The 22,971-nt window shown below is 41.1% G+C and overlaps 3 protein-coding genes, 1 long non-coding RNA gene and 2 other non-coding genes across 6 annotated transcripts; 3 read left to right on the forward strand and 3 right to left on the reverse strand.

Moving 5' to 3' along the window:
• The first annotated feature begins 326 nt into the window (after positions 1–326).
• Positions 327–2,625, forward strand: LOC1270667 (SET and MYND domain-containing protein 4). The gene is made up of 2 exons (XM_061655746.1): positions 327–2,029; positions 2,093–2,625. The coding sequence occupies exons 1-2, from the start codon at positions 549–551 to the stop codon at positions 2,457–2,459; spliced, it is 1,848 nt and encodes a 615-aa protein (XP_061511730.1). The 5' UTR covers positions 327–548; the 3' UTR covers positions 2,460–2,625.
• Positions 2,626–3,120: 495 nt separating this feature from the next.
• On the reverse strand, positions 3,121–3,192 carry Trnah-gug (transfer RNA histidin (anticodon GUG)). The gene has a single exon. It is a non-coding gene; the product is annotated as a tRNA-His (tRNA).
• A 368-nt stretch (positions 3,193–3,560) lies between these two features.
• On the reverse strand, positions 3,561–3,633 carry Trnav-aac (transfer RNA valine (anticodon AAC)). The gene has a single exon. It is a non-coding gene; the product is annotated as a tRNA-Val (tRNA).
• Positions 3,634–8,472: 4,839 nt separating this feature from the next.
• Positions 8,473–9,526, reverse strand: LOC133392996 (uncharacterized). The gene is made up of 3 exons (XR_009765949.1): positions 9,417–9,526; positions 8,774–9,209; positions 8,473–8,679 (listed from the first exon to the last, which is right to left on the reverse strand). It is a non-coding gene; the product is annotated as an uncharacterized LOC133392996 (long non-coding RNA).
• LOC133392993 (uncharacterized) lies at positions 9,447–11,822 on the forward strand. Its single transcript, XM_061655752.1, has 3 exons — positions 9,447–9,558; positions 9,840–10,007; positions 11,338–11,822. The coding sequence occupies exons 1-3, from the start codon at positions 9,536–9,538 to the stop codon at positions 11,351–11,353; spliced, it is 207 nt and encodes a 68-aa protein (XP_061511736.1). The 5' UTR covers positions 9,447–9,535; the 3' UTR covers positions 11,354–11,822.
• A 315-nt stretch (positions 11,823–12,137) lies between these two features.
• LOC133393174 (zinc finger protein 726-like) lies at positions 12,138–13,300 on the forward strand. Its single transcript, XM_061656636.1, has 2 exons — positions 12,138–12,147; positions 12,443–13,300. The coding sequence occupies exons 1-2, from the start codon at positions 12,138–12,140 to the stop codon at positions 13,144–13,146; spliced, it is 714 nt and encodes a 237-aa protein (XP_061512620.1). The 3' UTR covers positions 13,147–13,300.
• Positions 13,301–22,971: the final 9,671 nt, after the last annotated feature.

The raw sequence follows: 22,971 nt of genomic DNA on the forward strand, positions 1-22,971 counted from the left end.
CCTATAAGACAATTTTCATTCAAATCTAAGTAATTCAAAATATATACGCATTTAACCACGAAAAACATGATTCTTCCATACAAAATGTATGGCCTACATGGGTAAATTATTTATATAAACTTAAATAATTTAAAAAAAATATTTAAACATTTTTGATATTTTTTATTATTTGCACTTGGGTAGAAAACATCTTTTCTGAGGCATTTTTAAAATTTGATGTCGATACGATTTTTTAATCCAAAGTTATTTTGAAATAAAGATGCGAAACATACCCGGGTAGGCGGTTGTACACATGACGGTTAACGTTGCTGTTCAGATTGTCTACTGGGTGTGCGAATCGGATCGCGCAGCTTTCCAAACGTCAACGAATAATTCCACCACAAAGAACATTCTTTTGTGCGAGTTCAAAGAAACGTGTTCGATTCGCATGCTTCATGAGGAACAGAACGCTTGAGTGATTTAGCAATTTTCAATTACTAAACAGAGTGCATTTGTCTTATTTAGTGGCAGTATTCAGTTTGCTTTGTTTGCCTTCTGTTGGCTAAAGAATGGAGGAAGCTATTGCGGCATTTCATGAAGGCATGGACACGTTTTACGAACCACAGTCTGTGACATGTACAGCAAAAAATAAGCGTGTGTTGTTTGCAAAAATGTACGATACTTTCCTTAAACCCAGTATATTACAAGCAAAACTTAACAATCTAAGTGCTAAAGAAACCATCGAGTTCCTGGTCCCCAAAATTCTAGATTGGATTCGTAACAATTCCGTTCGTGAACAATTGAACTTGCGCAACGATGTAAAGGACAATACCAAAGCAGCTCAGCTACGGTCCGAAGGAAATAAAATGTTTCACCCGAACGTGAAACGCTACTTCGAGGCCATCAAGCTGTACAATGAGAGCATCGCCTTTTCCGAAAAAGGATCGACAGATAGGGCATTGGCCTATGCAAATCGCTCAAACATTTGTCTGAAGATGCAACGCTATGAAGACTGTCTGAAGAACATTCGGCTTGCTCGTGAGTCAAACTATTCTGGAGAAAAGTTGAATCAACGCGAAAAAGATGCCAAAAATGCTTTGGCAAAGGCTCGGAACAAGAATGCTTCATCGAGCAAGTTTTCTCCGGATGTGGTGGAAGAGCCCGAGCTAAGCTATCCGGCCAAGGAGAATGCGCCGCAAGTTGCCAACTGTCTGGAACTGCGCAAAAACGAAGAATATGGACGACATGTGGTGACCACTCGTAAGCTGAAGGTAGGCGATGTCGTGATGATTGAAAGGCCGTTCGTTACCGTGCTGAAGGATTCGTTCCGATATGTTCGATGTGATTTTTGCCATGGCGAACGACCATTCACATTGATTCCATGCGAAGGATGTACCGCGGCCATGTACTGTTCGGAGGAATGTCTGAGTAAAGCGTACAACAACTATCATCGATATGATTGCGGGCTTTTACGAGACTTGTATGAAGATTTCGAAGAAGTTTCCTTGATTGATATTCGCATGATAGCCATTGCGATCACAACCTTCGATAATAATCCAGAGGCATTGAAGGATCATCTCGATGCACTGGATGAATCCAATGTTAACGGGTTTACGATGGATTGGAATAAAGCAACGCAACAAGACATTTTCAACACGGTGCACGTGTTAACCACTAATCAAGAACGGCGACACAGCATGTTTGTTGCAATGTTCATCTTCAATGCTACCATCCTACATACCCTTATTCTGGAAAGAACAGAGCTGGGACCGGTGTGCGAAGCAAACCCTGCAACAAACAAGTTTTTACTAGATTTGATCCTGCGATATATGCAAATCGTGAATTGTAACAGAAAATTGTTGTCCTTTAATGCGTACAAGGTGAAGGAATACGTGGCTGAATCATTTGCAGTGGGTTGCTACCCATTGATTAGCATGCTGAATCATTCCTGTGCTCCCAACGTGAAACGCATCACTTTGCGCGATGGGCGGTGTGCCGTTTTTGTCATCCGTCCAGTTCTTGAAGGAAGTCAACTGTTCGATAGCTATGAGTAAGTGAAATCAATAGAAGAAATGGACACTCTTCATCATACTAATAATGTCATTTGTTTCAGAGCGGGTCATACATTGCATGAACGAGAAATGAGGCAATCAATGTTGTCATTCGTGTACAGCTTCCAATGCACATGTGAAGCATGTACATTCAATTATCCTACTTTGAAAGTTCTTCTGGAAGGTAGTGATGTAATCAATTCTGAAAACATGACAAAACATTTGTACTACAATCGGATGCTCAGTTCTCATGAGGATAAGAAAGTGCGCAAAATTATGGCAGAACTGCGGTCTTTTCTGAATGAAACACCAAAATTGTATCCTGAGAGTGAAGTCTGCTTTAGACAGGTAGAGTTTGTACGGTCTCTTCAAGTACTGTACAACCAAACATCTGAAAATGCGGAGTATTGGAAACACTGCAAACCGTAGCTAATATTCCCAGAAAAATGTGTGAGGTTCTGAGTACAACTGAGTTAATTTCCTTACGTATATGGTTAGCGCGGGTTTTTACACATTTGATGTTCGTTCAATATGCCCATGAATTCGATATGCTGATAATAAACTGAATTTTTCTTTTTGATAAATAACAACTTAACATTTACTGAGTACTGCTATTCCTTCTGAAACTTTAACGTTTCATAGATGCACTAGCGAAATAAATCAAATAAATGATCTCACACGATGTGAAGTGAAGAATCGCTTTTCTAAAACGGTTCCTGTTATCTAAACGAAATATCACTCTACGATCACGTGAGTTCCCGTGGGAAATTAAAAACTTCTCGGGATAAGGAGTACATCTGTTTCGTGTATTGACTCGGATACCTCTTTAATCGTTAATGTGATGATGGATGGAAGTATATCTTTATCGGAGTATCCTGATTGTCTTGAACAGCACGAGTGATCATTTATAGGGTAGCAAAAAAGCGATAGCATTTGTGTTGTAATAGAGATTGGAGATAACTAGGAATTGGCTTGGTATAAATATGATAAAAAGCTTTTTCCTCATCACCGACTTCCGTGACAGTGTCGTCCTTGGGAAGAGGAGATTAACCAGTTGAAATCCATCTTATTCTTTCTTCCACTGTGACACTGCCGTGACCAGGATTCGAACCTGGGTTACTACGGCCACAACGTAGGGTCCTAACCACTAGACGATCACGGCTACAGACGGTGACTGGAAGGTTTTTCACACGAACAGCTGAAGTTTCGATTCAAATCGATGGCTTTACTGGCCATGCAGTGGGGAAAGCATCGACTGGCCAACTGAAGAGAAAGTACGCCAAAGAAACAGAGCGAAGCGTATGGAACAATACGATCGAATCTCCCTTCCAGGGTGGGGTGAACCAAAGCAATGTAGAGAAACAAGATCAAAGGTAAGCATGGTGAATGTGTTGGTGGTTAAAAATATATCCAAAATGTTATTCCTCTGTCCTCCACCATCATAATCAATGAATACTACAAGTTCAATGAAGATCTGTCCAGTAAAAGTAGGATTTATTTAGAGCAACGGATGGGAATGGATGAAAAAAATGTTTCCGCCCGGGATTGAACCGGGGGCCTTCCGCGTGTTAGGCGGATGTGATAACCACTACACCACGGAAACTTGCATCTGTTGTTCTCTATGTATTTGCGAGGTTTGGGTAAAGCTTAACATCGATTGTTAGATGATAAAATTCAGTCTTTTGCTCTAGCTCAAAGATCGGTCACGTTAAACAAATCGAAACTGTTCCACCATCGTACGTGAATTGCAATCAGAACATACGCAAATGAAGCATGTTTCGCATGAGAGCATGTGCTTGGAACACGAAATGAACATATAAATAAATCAACACATCATTCCATAATACCTTAAGCCGTTTCAACGAACGATGAACGTGGCCCAACCCGAAGGCCAATCCGCGGTACAGGTGAATGATTATTGATTATGTTCATGACTCATTAGGGTAATTGAATCCTTTGGCTGAGCTACATACACTGCATCGACGTTGTTGGGAATGCTTTCTGAGTATTGGTTATTACTTTCTACGGTGATTTATGCAGTCGAACAATGCTGCCAACAAAACCATGGCGTCAAATCCATTTAATTCACTCACGAGCAGGAATCCACTTCCCAAATTAATTGTAAACATGCCGATTCTTAGCGAGATTGCGTCGTTCTAATGGATTTCTCTCCATATACTCCATAATGCACAACACATAACGAAACACCCTTTTTGCCCAAACCGACCACGTTACATCAATTCCAGCTCTTTTCTGGGAGGATTTTGTTCCATTGCGCTCCCACGTGTGGTGGTGGGAATTATCGTTGTAGGTTCGGTACGGGTTCGCGTCGTAGGCCTGGAGGCAGCGCTGTGTCAGCACTTCGCGATTGGCGCGGTAAACTAATCGAACTTGACCTTGCGTAACAATTGAAATCAATCTGCGTCAGGTGAAAAGCGAACTTCCAGCTATGCTAAACCGTGGGAACGACGTTATGCCACTTTAGCATACGTTAACCTTTCGGATTGGGGTTTTGCTGACCGGCCAGCTGATACACGGTGCGTTTGTTGGAGACAGTAAAGCCTTACCTTGGGTAGGGGGACAATGCTGCTCATAAGTGAGTTGAAGGGACAAGATGTACGATCCTATGTCCGATCAGAACTGACCTTCTGTCCGTTCTGATAGCTTTATTTATACTCCCATTTTAAGAAAGCTAGCGCACATTTGTTCACCAGATGTTTACGTTCGTAACTTTCTCTTTCGCAACTTGATGCGCTTTGACAAACGCATGTTTGTCAAGAGGGTCGCCTTCCTGGTGGGCTTTTACAATTTACAATGTTTTGCTTAAGGTCTAATGCGTTTCTTATGCTAATTGTTCTTCCTTATTTATGACCTACTTTGGAGGTCTTCCTTGTTTATGTCCAGCTTGGGTGGTGCGACCACCATGGTAAAACACGGAACCGCGTGTGCAGTAAAACACGGAACGCATGTGCAGTGTTTTACCCGGCTGTTAGCATTCATGCTTTAAACGGGTATGCGATAGCATGGATGCTACACACGGCACCGATTCGCGATAGAAAAACAACTGCGAGGCAGTTTAAATTTAATTATAAACTGTTGTTTTTCTTCATTCTTGTGCAACCAAAAGCACACAGACTCTCGCGGACCCGAACCACATCGACGGAAGGATGAGAGAACCGTCATTCGTTACGGTGGAATGTGCCTTGCGGCCAAATAGCACGACCAGACGATACGGCTGCCTCATCCGGCGTTACAAAAACACGCAACCCAGCTCATGTCGATGTTTGTCTTAATCTTTCACGGTATGTTGGCACGATATCGACCGCGTGTGATCGGACAGAGAACAGCATTATTTACAAACATTAAGCTGACTTGACAATTCGATCAAATACCCAAAATACCCGGCAGATGGCGTACAACAGGTATGTCAAACTGGCGGCTCGCGGGCCGCATGCGGCCCTCGTCAATGCTGAATGCGGCCCGCGAGAATATTTTGAGAATTGCCAAAATCACTCCAAACCAAAAAACTGTTATTACTATTTGTCGAAGTGTATTTAATTTTCCAGGGAAGAACAATCATTTAGATGGTATATTTTTCGAATCTAACATGAATGTACCCATAACATCTCATAAACTTATTCTACACAATCGTACAGAACAATCGAGACCCTTAAGAAACATTGAATTGAATGCAAACTTAGTCGGTATTATGTTTCGATTAAATTTTGAATATTAGCATAGTATTGTGCACACTCGATTGCACATTCTATATGGAAAAATAGATTTGCGACTACCTTCTACCAACAAAAAAGTAATGAAAATAACTTGATACACACACTTGGAAACTTCGCAACAACTGATGATGGATTGTCAGAATCGCATCCACGGCTCAAAACCATTTTCGATCTTAGCTATAGCAACTTCGAATCCGGTCAAATCAAACCAACAGTTCCGTTCGGTGCCGTCCGAAGCCTATAGAGCTGTTTAAAGCCATTCGGAACCGTTGGAGTCAGGGCGGTGGCAACGCTCATCGATTGCGATTTTATCGGACGAGATTTATATGGGATTTGACAGATAACGTCGGACATGCGATTTCGTCGTCGGACGTTATCGGTCAAATCCCATATAAAAATTTGACGGGCCGTCCGATAAAATCGCATGCGAAAAAGCGTTGCCACCGCCCTCATCGGTTGTCGCACGGAGCGGCTAATCTACAGAGAGAAATGGATCCGGTCGGTCCCACCGAATTTGACCATCTCAATGCCCCCGAGTGCCGAGTAAAGGATTCATTCGGCTCCGAATTTCTCCGATTTGCACGGCTCCAACCTTATACTGTTACATCATTGATGTTCGATTGGAACCACTTCTGTTTTTTTGTCATAATCATGCCTCCATCAATTTTAATAAAAAAGATTGTAGCCAAGTTGGAATTTGGTGTACCCCACATTTTGCAATACGAATCAATGTACTTTTGAACCACCCCAAAAATCTAAACCAAAATGATATGATTATGCTTAAGCCTAAAGTATTTAGATGAAGAATTAAAATAATTGAAATGCTGAAATCGTGCGATGCATAGCTTATTAATAGATTAGCTCACTCAGTCCATACCTCAATTCGCGAATCATCTCCCTTCGAGTGCAAAACAAAATTTGTCAATCTTTATGGGATCACACACCACGAATCTTTGTCAGATAAAATTATCGAAATTTAACAAAATTATTTGTAAGATACGAGTTCTTGGTACTTGGAAACTAGCAAAAATAATGTTTAAACGCGTTTTATAACAATTTTTCTCTTGATCTGTCAAAAAATTGCAGGCAAATATTTTTGTTATTCATCCAGCGATGGATAGCTCGGATGGCTTGAAAAAGATTCGCCTCGCGAAAAAGATACCTCAGTGAAAAAGTGTGGTTGAGCGATATTTTCTAACAGAACTACCATGTTAGAACGCGACTAATGAGAAATTTCCTATTTTAATAATAAAGATGAAAACAACGCATGTGACTTTAAAAGTACATTAAACATTTTTTTAAATAAAAAAGTGCACCATAAAAAAAATATAGCAAATTTGTAAATAAGAAACTATTCCAGATTTGAAGCGAGGAGTGCAAAAAGTCAATTTGTTTAACAATAATGATTTTAAACAGTATTTTATATGAATATTGAGGTATATTTTTTATTCTCAACTTTGCGGCCCACGAATCACTGAAAATCTGTACTTGCGGCCCTCTTATGAATTGAGTTTGACACAGCTGGCGTACAAGATTCACAAAGAGAGATAACACGATTAGATTGTGCGACAACCAGATCTCCGAAATAAGGGCCAATTCGCGAGCAGGTCAAATAGGGTCAAATAGCACAGCTGATCGAGGAACAGGGCGCCATCGCCAAACGCAGTTAGTAGCAAATATTAAGCTAGAAAGGACAGACGAATTTTTAAACTGCGCAAATAAATACAAAATACACAAAGCCAGTTCTGAAAACGTCTACCAGCTACTCGAAATAAATAGATAGCTACATCCGTAGCAACACCGGCTTTGCAGGGTGAATTGTGTTTGCTATTAGCCGTTGAATGGATAATTCCACGAGGATAGCAAAAAAACCTCCAAAACACGTCGGATGAGTGATTTTTTACATGAATATTCACCACCAATACAATCGATCGATACCCACACACAATCGCTCAATATATGAGATTTGAGGCAACGATACTCATCAGTTGAAGCGATTTGTAACACCTCCGCCATTGAATCCTCTACCCGATAGCTCACTAATCGGTTAATAAGGTTTTGCCAAATACATAAACTACCTTCTACCGTCAGTCTCGTCCCTCTCTAACCAACCATGAGTCCTCTCCCAAGGTTCCGTATGTGCATGTTCCCCTCCTGTGCTGAGACCCCCGGGAAGGAACATCAGAAAATCAGAGATTAGAGTGTTTTCCTTGGCATTATTTGGCCAATCGCTTTTCCGATAAACGTGATCTCCTCCATTTCGCTTCGTTGTCTCATCATGTACTGGTTCCCGTATGTCCTTGTCAATTAGCAATTGCGCATGGCACTGACGTCACGGCAAACGGAACAGGATGCGCTTCCTTTTCGCGTGCGCGGTACGTTATCTCTTTCATTCGACATCTCTCTTCTACAAGTATGTTCTATTCTTTCACTACCCTTTAGCACGAAGACTTCTCTGGTGCCCCCGATTCCTGTAGAAAGAACGACGAATAGAGAGCTCCATGGAAATCTCTTCCCCATGGCAGACATGGAAGAAGGAGAAGGACGCTTACCCGTGTCTCCATGCTGCTCCAACACTATTTATGGAGCCATTTTGTTCGAACAGAAGAGATAAATACATAATCCTTCTAATTTCCGTAAATCAGTAATCGTTCTCACCTTCTCCGTCGACCTTCGCAAAGCTCACCTGAAGATAACAAGCGCGTAGCAGTTCGGCAACACATTATATTTCATAGGAAGTACATAGGAAGAGCTCCATGTTCAGATAAATGACAACCATCACAAACGACTTCATTTCCGCCACACCAAACACCTTGTCCTCTCGAAGAATTGTAAATCAGATTTGGAAAATAAATAATCGCTTATGTGCAGCGCGCACGTGTCCTCATGAAATGATCCGAAACTGACCAGAGAGCCTGAAAGAGACCAAAGATATGAGAGAAAGGGTCAACATATTGTGAGAAGTGAGATTTCCTATTTCCAATTTTCCATTTTTCTTCCCTTACTCACTCTTTTCCGTTGTTCCGCAATTCACTCCGACGAGGTCCCAGCAGGTCCGCGGATTATGTGCAGATCAGTGTCGTGTGTCCTGCCTTACCAACTGACGGGGTATGGTGGAAGGGCATGCCTGAATAATTCCTTCTCTTTCTGGTGTTTTCCATCGTCTTTTTTCTAGCTTCAGCGGTACCGTCGCACATATAAGCATTAGATTTGTTTACCTTGCTGCCTTCGCTCCGGATTTTCTACTTTGTGCAACGCCATCCTCGTGGGGCAGGGAGATGACTTGGGTGCGTTTAAGGACTTCCCTTCAACCGAACCATCCAGGAAAGGAGCTACTTCGATGGCGTCAAACTGTGCCAGGCTCACTTTTGCGCGAACTGTCGAATAGAATTGGTGTGATTGGGGAGTTGACATCAGTTGGACCCGTTGCCATCGTAACGTGAACCTGTCAGTGAAGGCCAAGCATGATATTCTGTGCATCATAGTAGCTAAGCAAGTGATAAAGAAGGAACAATTGATGACATGGCGGGGAAGTGTATTGTGAACATCGAATCTTTGAATCAAGCAGAATATATCTTTTTTATCAAGTAGTGAATCAAATTTTAATCTTCTATCCCGGATATTTGTGTTACTTTATATGAATGTGACCTACCGAAAGAAATAGAGACTGATGCAAAAAACGTTTCTCTGTCGCGTTTATTGTTCGCTTCAACTCTCCGGTATTGGAAACATCCTGTTCCTATCATCCCGCAGCGGAAGTAACAACTTAAAATGGATTGGGACATCGTTGACATGTAAGTAGATTAGTTTTTGGTCTCCCTTTTATGGTTTTGAATCAACTAATTGGCCTTTAAGCCCCTGATGACTTACTTTTGTCGTAATTCCTCGACCCTAATGAACATTCTTGTCAATGTCTTTTTTGCCATGACGAACAGATCACATTTTCACGGATCGGTGGCATGCAGTCAATTTATGTATTGATTTCTAATTGAGCCTGAAAATAAGAGCATTTGGAAGATTCAGAACCGTCCAGCTTCATTATCAATGTTTCTTTTTTATTTACGGTCCTTTTCAGTTTTAATTTCCACCCGGAGAACCAGGAGCTAGACATTGGCATTCAATCAATCCTGCTGAGGGAATCGAGCTTCATTACAACACTTCCGCAGACTGAGGACGAATCTTCAGAATGCCACAACACACCAATGATCCATTCATCTTCATCTTGGAAGCCTTTTAAATGCATGTGAGTACACCAACACTGTCTAATCTACGTGGAAACAAGCGTTGTGTCGTTCCCAAGGATTAAGAAATTATATTCGCACGATTTGAGGTTGATAAATACTCACAGCGACAAACGAAACGAATCCTTTCCTCAATTAGCTTTCCGATGAAAACTATTTGTTTGCTAAACGTACCAACCCTGGTGTGGATTAGCAGACGATAAATGAGTTCCTGGGACCTTTGTACTTTGTACTGGCAGTTGTGATGGGTGGAGGGAGCTTTTGTCCTTCGCTTTTCGGTTGTTAACATGGTTCCCGTCTCTATCATTCGGTCGATATTGGACGGCTTCCTTAAAGTCAACACAATACAGCATCTCATTCAACGATCCCAACAATCAGGTCAGGATGGGATATGATATGAACGTCCTCCATAAACTTCCTTCAGGTGGAAAAAGTGTGTCGGGAAAATACTTTTTACTGCGAAAGCGTGTGCAACGAACATAAATTATAACTGAACATGATTGGCTTCATTTACGGATATGAATACGTAATGGAGTGTTCTGGAATGGAAAATAGTGGATTATTTCGCCGCAGTTATCATGGGGAAACATAACAAATGAATCCATAAACATGCATGGCTGTGTAATATGTTGTAAAAAAATACGGAAATATGAAATGATTCTTCTCTAATTTATTCATTACTTTTGAAAAGACTTTAAAGTAAACCTCAAAGGTTAGGAAATATGTTCCTCAAAAGAGGTTTCCTTACAGCAAGGCTTCAGTTTCACACTTTCTACAAACACAACGTGTGACGAAAACTTTCTAGTCCGAACCACCCCTTATCCTTATCTCTTTATCCTTCCTGTATTGGTCACGTTCTTTGGTCTTATGAAACATTCAATCCACAGATTCGTAAAAACGTTCTCATCCTCCACTGTTTGCTTACTGGAACACAAAACTTCACCAACACCAAGCTACAGCATCAACTTTTGTGTAGCTTTCCTTCTCTCAATCTCGATCTCAAGTCAACCGATGAGTGACCAGATGATTGGGAAACTAGAAACAATCCGAAAAGCAGGACACAGTTTCATTGTTTCATACATTTTTAAACATCCGGAATGAAATCTGGAACGGATTTGTGCAGAGAAATTGATGGATCGGTTGTTTGTTATTTGAAATTGGTTTGATTTTGGCTTGAAATGTTTGATTGGGAGAAAACAGAACTTCATTTCCGTATTACCTATTTATATAAGGAAAATCAGGTCCACACCTTTCCCATTTTTCCATTTTCACAAGGCATTCTGAAGCCGTATAAACCTCCAACGCGATTTATAAAAACGATTTTATTTGGAGGAAATCAACGCCATAATTACCCAAAGAAGGAGATTGCATTATTTACTTCATAAGGCTTCTGCAAGATATTTGTTGCAAGAAAAATCGTACATCACCTTTAACAAAGTTTTCCAAAAACTCAAACAAACGTGATTCGGTACATTAAGAGATATTGGAGCAGCAAAAAAACTCTCCCCATCGGTGCCAGACGTGTTTTTTCAGCGGAAACCCTGAGCATTTTTAACGAGAACCCAAAGACAACAATAACTCGCTGCTAATTAACGCTATTTGCATGGGCACAGTCCGGAAGAATCCGTGAAAAAGACAGCTTCGTTACTCGACAGCCAGTTGAACGAATTGATATTACGCGAATTTACGTTGAAGTTGCGGGATATTGCATGATTTATGAACCTTTGCATCCATCTGTGAGAATAACTCCCCAATCAGACCTATTTGCCTGACCCTTTATGAATCGGGAAATGCTCCGTGACGGAAAGTTTTGTGCTCGAAACAATCGAAAAGGTTAGAAGAGTGTTTGTTTTTACAATGGTGTATGTTCAATTCACACACTATTATTATGCACCCTACATTTATTGGAAAACTCTTCAACCATGTTCAAATCGCTCAGAGTCTGCTCTTCTACAAACGACTCTCCCTGGAAGGACATTTTTCCAAAGGGGCGTTGCCAGACGATGGACCAATCAGTGCTCTGTTCTCTTCGGAGGGTACGGAAAAAGGACTTCAACAGAAGCAAACTTGATGGCTCTCACAGCTGTGCAAACTGAGATGAGATTCCATCGAACTTAGTGAGAGTCTCCTCCATGCTGACGGGTTAGTTCGCTACAATTGGTGTTTGTTTACGGTTGAGGTTAGATATTCTACAGGCTGATGATATATTCCAATAGAGATTAATTCCAATCACTCCATTTCCCGACGGCATTTGATGTCTGTAATCAGTTGTTGTGAATAATATTGTTTGTGTTTCAGATCTCCAGCGTCGGAGCTTCGTGATTCCCACCAGTTGTCCGACACAACGTTCTGTTTAGAGGTATGCAACCTTCTCTTATCATATTTACTACTTCAACCACCGATCTGTTTATCATTTCAATCCCTTTTCACTTTTCAGGAGATGGAAGTATCACGCGACATGTTCGAGGAACCCAACGACAGTTTGAACAAGGCTGCCGTTCCTATTTCACCTCCAGACAACTGCTCCACACTGACAACAACAACCTGCAGCCGAGGGACGAAAGGCCTTTCCGGTGTGCCATCTGTCCCAAGGCGTTCCGGCTTTCCTCCACACTGTCCGCACACAAGAAGCTGCACGACCAAAGAGGACCCAGTCTACGGTGTGAGACGTGTGGACGAGCCTTCACGCAACCCAGCGCTCTCTCCAGCCATCGACTGCTGCATCGGTCGGATCGGCCACATAGCTGCAGCCTCTGTGGAAAGCAGTTCGTTCGGCTGCATGCCCTCAAGACACACGTGCTTAGTCACGCGAACGAACGACCCTACGAGTGTGACCAGTGTGGAAAAGCTTTTACCGAAAAGCACGTGCTCGTACGCCATCGCAAGACGCACAGTAACGAGCGGCCCCATGAATGTGCCGTTTGCTCGAAGGCCTTCAAGGAGCGGTATGACCTACTGCGCCACACGCTCATTCACAGTGGACTGCGGCCGCACAAGTATCCCGATTGCTCCAAAACCTTCGTCCAATCCAATGCACTGGTTAAACATCGAAAGTGTCACGAACGGGAACGCACCGTTGGCCATCATCAGTTGAACGCAGCTTCCTTTGCTGTAACTAGGGCCGAAACTACGTGTTGCTAAGTGGAACAGTGACGCAGTGAGTGAAGCAACAAGTGTTAATGTTGATTTGCAGAGTGTAAATAGAAACGTGTTTGAGCAAATGTTATTGTGAGTGTCTTTGGAAAGGCATTCAGAGGAAGTGTACAGTTAAATAAAGTGTGTATATATTCACCGATATGCTTCTGAGTCATCTTAATAATGGTTTCTTATGGAATATTAAATTGACGGACGCTTTGAAAATGAATGTTTTTCCTGTTTTAGTGACACTATTGAACAAAGTCACTTTACATTCCCTCACTAAATTACCTACGCAAACAACTGATGTCACCCCAAACCAATAGGGACGTTGTTGTTCCATTCCACAATGCCCCACAGTCCCAGAGGAAGGTTTTGTTAGAACCACTCTGTAAAGACTACTCCTTGCCCAGTGTGGTTCCGCTGATTGTTAAGTAAACATTTGGAAGAGGCACATTGTCCTGCAATGAAATTACCTTTAATATGTTTGCACAGGAGAGTACGATGCCAATAGTTACGGAGATTGAGAAGCGAATCTTGACATGCTCTTTCCCATCGCTGCTTCAAGTCACGGCGGTGGCAGCATTTGAGATGCTTTCTATTTTCAGGATTCAAAAAGGATTTACATCTCAGGCGCTTTCAACACATTTTAGTGCTTGTGGCTTATACCGTGGCCATGGTACGAAAAAAGGCTCTTTGGTAGTAGACGCAAATCAACGACGGATTATTTTTGGAAATGGTTTTTGCCTTCAGCTATGACGGACTTTTTTTATTTCACGCAGATTGCATCGCACAAAAAAAGACGTTGTTATTTTTCCATATTTCCCAAATTATGCATGCAAAACGATCCACATCGGAAGTGTTTTTTAGGACATGATAGAAAAAAATCGGAAGGCAATAGGAAACCAAAAGTGGGCGTTCTTAAAAAAGCCATTTTTTATGCAGTTAATGGTGATTTTTTCTGCATGTTTGCTTCATCCAATGTTTTATCGATTTACTCAAAATATAGAAAAATTTTATCGGGGATTTTTTCCATCACATTCAGCCCTTTTCACAAGTAAAGTTCGAATTATTATAAGCATTTTCCTAAAATACGCATTCTTCTCTATCAAGACACTCTGGTTTTGAAAGAATAATTCGAATAACTTGCTGAACCATTTCTTCCATCTTTGATCCTACACCGTATCTCACATCATTCCACATTTCCTCTTACCAGCTCTGCGCCATTTGCAAAATATATGCTTGTTTGAAACACGTTTGAATCATGAAAATGGCATAACGAAACTCGTGACAAAATGATTTGTGATGCGACGGTTGGATGATGATTTTAATATGCTCCGAAAATAGTCATGGCGATTCAGAATACGGAGCTACAGAGACACGACGGTAAACCATGTCGAACGTGCTTAAATGCATTCGGGCGTGGCATATAATCCTCGGCGCTTTCATCAAACATCAAACCCTTCGTTATCATCATTACACTCAATTATGCTGTAACTTTGACCGGGGAATACTAGGGGAATAGAACGTTGAACATTGTAATTGAAACCATGGCCAGGGTTAGCGGCCCTTTTTCATGCCCTTTTGATTGGTGTGGTTCTCCCTAGACCGAAATAGCTGAGTTTTGCACGTAAAATAATTAATAGAGCCAGAACACAAGCCATCATCATTTCATAAAATGGTTTAATGACGACATTGGTAGTTAAGCTCCAAGCAATTCCACGCAAAAGAGGCCAACTCATTGTTCTGTGCGCTAATATCTTAATAAATATTGACATTTTAAACGCGATTTGTCCTAAGTAGACCATTTCTGATAATAATTGACTTCATTTTTTATGGTATCACATACACACGGAGACTCTAAGAAGTAATAAATACCTTGTGAAACCTATATTCCGGCGTACATTTGCTAGGACAGAGATGCTTATCGTAAAATCACAATATTCATTTCCATCACATCCAAACCACTCACCCTTTTATAGCACCATGCAATGACGAGAAGGAAATGCAAAAGTACTTTGTTCAGCTTACGTGACGACCACAACACCAAGGAGTAGTAGGCCACGTGCATGGATGGTTACGATTAGCTGGTCCCTGTGTGGGTTTGTTTTTGTCATTTTGATTTGGAGTTAAAGAGCTTACTGATTCCGGATCAGACGGGGTGGCGTACAGCCTTCGGGGTGTGTTTCTCATTTGGTGACACATTGTACATTGCCGCCGGTAGTTGCTGGTATTAACAAAATACACCGTATTGCTGAGTGAGGTGACAAAGTGAAGTGTGGGAATTAATTTACTTAATGATTTTTAAATTAAGTGATTGCCTTAGCACCTTTTTCCGACTATTGGTTACCGTCTCCTGATACTGAAGAACAGGAATTTAAATCTGTTAAAAATTTACTGACTCCTTTGCTTCGATCAATGTCTTCTTACTTCTGCCCCACAAACAGCAAACAAGCAAAACCTTCGTGTGCCTTCTGGACCAACGGAAATCTCCAGAACCACGCCACAGCCTACTCAAACACACTCTCGTAGCCCGGGATTATGTTTCCACTATTTACACATCAATTAATTCCCATAATGACTTCTTCCGATTGCTTGCCAGAAGCAGCCTAAAGGACCCTGCCATGATCCTGTCCCTTTGCCATTCTTTGAAGGAGAAAGTGCGCCTCCGAAATGAACAACAGCTGAACCAACTCTTGCCTGAAGTGGTTGCCGCAGATTGCTTCCCACAAAGGTACTTCTGGCCCGAAAATTGATCCTTTACAGACACTGTTCCGGGCCCGACGGCCAAGCCGACCGCGAAGGTTTCGGTCGTTCTGGAGCGCTTGATAACCGTCTGCTGCCACGGAACAGAACGTCCCGGGCAAAAAGGGTTTCAGGAGCGTCAACGGTCCAACTCTATTTCACCAAACTAATTTCAGTATTGGCCTACCAGGCTAGTTACCTCTTTTCCAAATTAAATTGGGAGGTCTATGCCGTGGAAGCGCCGCTACTGATTTCGTAAAGCGCCGTCGAGAAGGCAATCGTATTCGCCCTGGTTTCACCCGGGAGAATCTTAACACCAAATAGAGAAACGCACTCTTGAAATGCTGGTGTAAGACTAATTTATTATAACTATTTCCTCCTTTTATACTCTAAATTACAAGCTATCATAGCCTACTAAGAACAAAATATAAATTATTTAATTATAAATTCAAACAGCCACCTTTGATGTGGTCGCTGCGCAACATTCTCCGACCCGTAAATAATCCTATTTACAATAAATAAGCGCAGCCAGTCAAGAGTTATGAGGGACGAAGTATTTTAGCATTCGAAGTATTTTCGCTCGTAGCATCAATAAGATTCCGTTTAAGATGATGGCTAGAATGCTTCAAAAGATGTTCTTTTTGCTCGACATCTACTACTGCTACCTTTACCGCCGGTCGTTTTACAATAATATTTCCTATTTTAACCTCTACTGATCGTACTTGATTATCTTTTGCTAGATTTACTTGCACTACTCGCCCTTTCATCCATTTTCCTGGCAATCCATTTTCATCCACTAATATAACTATATCCCCTTCCTTCAACGGTTCTATTCGGGTCGTCCATTTGTTTCGTTTGATAAGCGTTGGTAAATATTTTTTTTTCCATCTATCCCAATAGATCTTGGCGTGATGCTGAACAAGCTTCCATTGTTTCCTATCTATAGGATTGGTCTCAGATATTTCTGGAGGTGCACACTCGAAGCTTCTTCCGATCAAAAAATGATAAGGTGTTAAAATTTCGTCGTCTTCGCAGCTAACTGGTATATCTGTCAATGGTCTTGAATTTACCATTGACTCTATTTGTATCAGCGTCGCCCGTAGTGTTTCCGGAGTAGGTTTTCTTTCGTTCCATTGATAGAAGAGATGCCGCAACGCCTTTTTTACGGTTTGTATCAAACGCTCCCAAGATCCGCCAAAGTGTGGAGCTGCAGGTGGATTGAAAGTCCACTTGATGTCGAATTTCAACGCTGCTTCTTGCCCCATACGATGATCAATTTCATTTACTAATTGTTGAAGTTCCTTCTCAGCTCCAACAAAATTTGTTCCGTTATCGCTGTAGAGGTGCTGGACTTTTCCTCTGCGATGTTGGAAATTTTTCAAACATACCAGAAAACTATCTGTGTCGAGTTTTTCAGCAAGTTCGAGATGAATCGCTCGTGTTGACATGCATGTAAATAACGCTCCCCATCGCTTTTCCACGGATCGCTTCACTGCAACTTCTATCGGTCCAAAATAGTCCACTCCAGTATGAGTGAATGGTGGTACATATGGATGTGCTCGAAAATGTGGTAGAGGTGCCATCAACGGTTCTTTCGGTGTAGCATTTTTCAATATACACGTTTGGCAGCATGCTTTCACATTTTTTAGTACTACTCCAATTAGATTGATTATCCAATAGATCTGCCGCAAAGCTCCTATTACTACGTTGTCTGCTTGATGAAGGTATTGCTCATGAAAGTTTCGTACTAACAGCTTTACTATGCGAGGTTTCTGAGGCAATAATATCGGTAATCTTGTTGTCATGGAAATAGCGGCAATGTTTTCTAAGCGACTTCTGGATCGTAGTATTTTATATTCGTCCAAAAACGGCATTAGCTTATGTATTGGACTCTGTTTCTCTACTACTTTTCCTTTACAAAGAGCGTGATATTCATCCGGAAATCCTTCGATTTGAGCTTTGCGTATCAAAGCCCTTCTTGCGACATCGACATCCTCAGGATCAATTTTTTTCGAAAATTTCTCCCGATCTTTCAAAAAATCGACGAATTTCTTCAAAATGGTTGTATGTTTCAACAATTTACTCCATGATGAATAGTTGTTTTCCGGAATCAAATCGACGATTTGATGCATGGCTACAAATTTCTTTTCTTCATCCGTCTCAACGATCTTTTCTTTTTTCGGCCAAAACTGCTCCTTCTCTACGAGAAAATCGGGTCCATTGAACCAAAGTCGCGTATCTTTGATTATCTTAGTAGCAATATCAGCGGGATTTTCTTTTGATGGAACCCATCGCCATTGGTTGGCACTTGATACCTCCAAAATTTCACTGATTCGATGGGCCACAAACGAATGATATTTTCGGTGTTGATTATTTATCCACGACAAAACCGTTTGTGAATCACTCCAGTACGTTGTTTTCTGAATCTGCAGACGTAATTCCTTTGCTATTGCTTCAGTTAGACGAATACCCAACACGGCCGCTTGCAGCTCCATCCGAGGTATCGATAATGTTCGTATTGGTGCCACACGAGCTTTTCCAGAGATCAGTCGTACCACGTAATGTTCTTTGAAGCAGGATCGAAGATATACACATACCGCAAATGCCTGATCTGATGCATCGACAAATGTATGTATCTCCAGCTGTCCTTGATTATTGATTAGTAATGGCCTAGGAATTTGTAGATCCTTTGCACCTTCGACCATGGTTATCCATTCTCTCCATTGCTCGTACAGCGAATCGGAAATTTCAGTATCCCAATCGTTTGAAGAAACGTGTACAGCTTGCATCAGGATCCGTCCATGTATTGTTAGATAACTGATCAGCCCAAGTGGATCATATGTTCTCATGACCGCACTTAACAATTCTCGTTTCGTAGGCTTCTTATTATTTCCGATGTCTGATGATATTCCTTTCAAGTTCACCTTATAGCCGAAACTGTCCGCAACCGTATCCCATTGTACACCGAGGATTTTCTCCACGTTCGATTGCTTCTCATCCATTGATAAAGGTTCAGGACGTTGTTGTCGACGCTCTTCTGAAATACTGTTCATTAGATCCTTATTGTTTGTAATAAAATTCCTTATGTGGAAACCTCCGTTCTGATGCACTTCGATCACTTGTTGAACAGTATTGACAGCATCTTCCAACGAAAAGAAGCTGTCCAAATAATCATCAACGTAATGTTGACGAATTATTGGGTCTACTGCTAACGGATGCGTTTTCTCGTGTTCTCTAGCGTTTGTATTTTTTACCATTTGTGCGCAAGCTGGTGAACATGTTGCTCCAAACGTCATCACTTGCATCACAAAAGTTTCAATCTGGTTGTTCGCATCTCCTTTTCTCCACAAAATCCTTTGTGAGTCTTGATCCTCCGGCCTTATTTTCACTTGATGAAACATTTCTTTTATATCGCCTACCACACAAATGTGTCCTTCACGGAAGCGAATCAAGACTCCGAACAATGATGCCATTTCATCTGGACCGACCAATAGCTGAGAGTTTAAAGACACATTGTTGATTTTTGCAGCTGCATCAAAAACCAAACGCGGCTTCGGAACCGGCTTGTTTTTATTAACCACGATGAAGTGTGGCAAATAAAATGTCCTGGGCGTATGCTTCGAAACTTCAACCGGCGTTAATTTTCTGATATATCCTTTGGCTTCATACTCCTCAAACGTTTTATTCGCCCACTCCATCAACGCAGGATTTCGAATTAATTGCTTCTCCATACATTTCAACCGCGTTAAAGCGTTGTTATAGCTGTTCGGAAATTTCGGATCGTCACTTTTCCACAATAGACCAATTTCAAACCGCTCTCCCGTTCTCTTCAAAGTTTTTTCTATGATGGAATTCGCTCTTTCTTCTGCACTAGATTTCACCATCTTTGTTGCCTTCACTCCGAAATCTTCCGTTGAAAAATAATTTCGCATCATCTCGTCCATGCACTCGTCTCCTTTATGAACCATCAGGTGACTAGATTCGCAGTCATAGGTTGCTTTGCCCAAACCGAAAATTATCCAACCCAGCTTCGTGTAAATAGCGATTGGCTCATCTGCTTTACGCATTTTTCGATTTATCGGTACTATTAGATGACTATGGTTCAAACCTATTAATATAGATGGGCGAATATTTCGATAGCTGTCCATCTCGATATTACTCAAGTACGGATATTCTGCCTTCATTTGTTCCACATCTAGGCTTTGAACGGGTAAATCCAAATTTCGTATCGTCCTTACATCGTTCAGTTCGTATTCTTTATTATTTTTTCCCGAAATTGTCACGCGAACTCTTTGGCTGTTGGACTCCGTATTTTCGATGTCATTTGTCCACTTCATTGTTAACGGGTCTCTTACACCTTTCAATTTCAATTGCTCTGCCATATTTTCTTCCATCAGAGTTAAAGATGATCCAGGGTCCAAAAAGGCAAAGGTCGTTATTTTCTCCGATCCATTTCTTAAAATAACTGGAACAACTTGATAATACAGTTTTTGTGTACAAGGCCACAATTGATGGTGATTTAATATCGGATTTCTTGACACGTTGTTTTCATTATTATGAGGTTGATTCCATTGCCTTTGAACAGGATTGCGTTGTTCGATCATCTGATTTCTCGGTTCTGGACGGTTGTTTCGGGCAGGTACAGCATGACGTTGTTCTCCCGGCTGATGGTTTCGTGAATCTTGTATTCCAACTCTTCTGATGGTTTTTGCAATAGGTTTCAGCCATTCATTTAGATCTTTCAAATTGACTATTTGGTCGCCGTTCTCTTGGTTATATTCCGACCATTGGTACTGAAATACCATCGGCAGTTTTTCAACGATCTCGTTAACCAATCGCGGATCGTTCAAATATTCGCCATGGTTTAAATTAGTCATATTAATTACCAGATTTTCCACGGATTCTGAAAGTTCCGGAATCTGCGAATGCCTGTTAACTCGGACTTTCAAAATGTCCTTTAGCAAATCCTTGTATACAAGATCTGGTCTACCGTAAGTCTCATCCAAACGTTCGATGATAGCCGGAACGTTTTTTGGGTCCATTAACAGCGGTCGTATGCTTCGCTCTGCTTCTCCTTTCACGTATTGTTGAAGTCTTCGCAAATTCTCGAAATTCGAAAATTTTGCATCCTTAGTTGTCTCGTCTAATGTTTTCTTGAATAAAGGCCATTCCTTAGGTTTGCCATCAAAATAGGGTAATGGAACTAGCGTATCACGCCGTATCGCAGAGTTCGTGGTCTCGTCCGTCATTTTTGTTTCTTCAGTCTTAGTAGTCATTCCCTTCAGTACATTTATTAGCTCCTGAATCAGCGATTTTTCGGCTGTATCGGATGTTTTCGATGATGGTTCAGGAACATTTCTCGAGGAACACTTGATGCAGAGCCATGGTTCATCTGGTCCCGGTTCGCGAGTCAGCTTCGCACAATTCAAATGGAACCACCTGTCACAGTCATCGCATTGAACCATATTATCCGCCAGATCTGGTTCATTGCACAATCTGCATGCGCCATTCTTATTTTCTACAAAAAACTTCTTCCTTGTCGCCATGTTCGACAGCAAACAAATTCCTCCTCTCGTCGTTATTCGAAAAAATATGCGGGTTGTTGGTTTATTCGATATCGTTCAACAGTAAAATAGAGTTCGTGAGATTGCTTCGCTTGCTTCAAGCAAGATTGATGTAATGGAACTCTCCGTGAGGTTCCTCTCTGGAGCCACCAATGTTCCGGGCCCGACGGCCAAGCCGACCGCGAAGGTTTCGGTCGTTCTGGAGCGCTTGATAACCGTCTGCTGCCACCGAACAGAACGTCCCGGGCAAAAAGGGTTTCAGGAGCGTCAACGGTCCAACTCTATTTCACCAAACTAATTTCAGTATTGGCCTACCAGGCTAGTTACCTCTTTTCCAAATTAAATTGGGAGGTCTATGCCGTGGAAGCGCCGCTACTGATTTCGTAAAGCGCCGTCGAGAAGGCAATCGTATTCGCCCTGGTTTCACCCGGGAGAATCTTAACACCAAATAGAGAAACGCACTCTTGAAATGCTGGTGTAAGACTAATTTATTATAACTATTTCCTCCTTTTATACTCTAAATTACAAGCTATCATAGCCTACTAAGAACAAAATATAAATTATTTAATTATAAATTCAAACAGCCACCTTTGATGTGGTCGCTGCGCAACAGACACCTTTCCTTTTGGGACATATTCGTCCTCCGTTGATCTTTTTATTGCATTGCTTGTGGTTGCACAATGTGGTTCAATGGATGATGATTGTTACATTACAGACACCTGGCCATGGCTCGGGGTGAATTTCATTCAACTTCTGGATTAACGTTGAATTGCAAACCATGAAATTAAATATTCGTTCAACAACATGGATTAACCTTCATTTCTTTAACCACCTACCCGGGTATGTTTTGCTTATTCTTTTTATTATAACTTTTTACTGGGTTATCGAATCGATCCAAAAAAATTAGAATGCCTATGGAAACATGTTTTAAAAGAGTGGTGAAAAATTCAGAATTTCTCAATTTTTTTTAAATGTGCTTTAAAAATTAAAATCAACTTTTACCCCTTACTTCTATAACCACCTACCCGTGTAGGTAATACATACAATAAAGGATTTTGGTTTGAATTAGTCGCTAATTTTGTAATGATATGTATAGCAATGCATGTAGTTATATTTATAGAATCTATTCCAAAAGTTTTCTAGCTCGTAATTTTCTTCTAAAGTCACATAGAATAAATGATTGCCCCGACAGTCGGGAAGACATGACGGTGTATTAGTGTCAGTTGAACTAATTGCTATGCATTCAATTTATGTAACTAAAAGCCATACTTCATAAATTTATAACATGAAAACTAGTATTGTTATTATAGCTGCATAGAATAAGTTGAAAAATACATTTTTTGACCAATAAAAATACAAATTCCCTTATAAAATGTATTACCTACACGGGTAGGTGGTCATAAAGATGAGGGTGTATTTTTGGTCATAGAAACGAAGGTTAAGAAACAATAATGCAAGAAATGGCTTTATCTTTGTAAACCTCAAAAAAATCAAAACAGAAAAAATCTTGATTTGAAACGAA

Source organism: Anopheles gambiae, chromosome 3, assembly GCF_943734735.2.
Source record: "Anopheles gambiae chromosome 3, idAnoGambNW_F1_1, whole genome shotgun sequence".
NCBI classification, from domain to species: Eukaryota; Metazoa; Arthropoda; class Insecta; order Diptera; family Culicidae; genus Anopheles; species Anopheles gambiae.

Excerpts from the sequence above, each read along its gene's own strand:
- LOC1270667 (XM_061655746.1), top strand. The coding sequence starts at position 549 with ATGGAGGAAGCTATTGCGGCATTTCATGAAGGCATGGACACGTTTTAC. Across the intron at positions 2,030-2,092 it reads CAACTGTTCGATAGCTATGA|AGCGGGTCATACATTGCATG; the intron begins GTAAGTGAAATC and ends CATTTGTTTCAG.
- LOC133392993 (XM_061655752.1), top strand. The coding sequence starts at position 9,536 with ATGGATTGGGACATCGTTGACAT. Across the intron at positions 9,559-9,839 it reads GATTGGGACATCGTTGACAT|TTTTAATTTCCACCCGGAGA; the intron begins GTAAGTAGATTA and ends GGTCCTTTTCAG.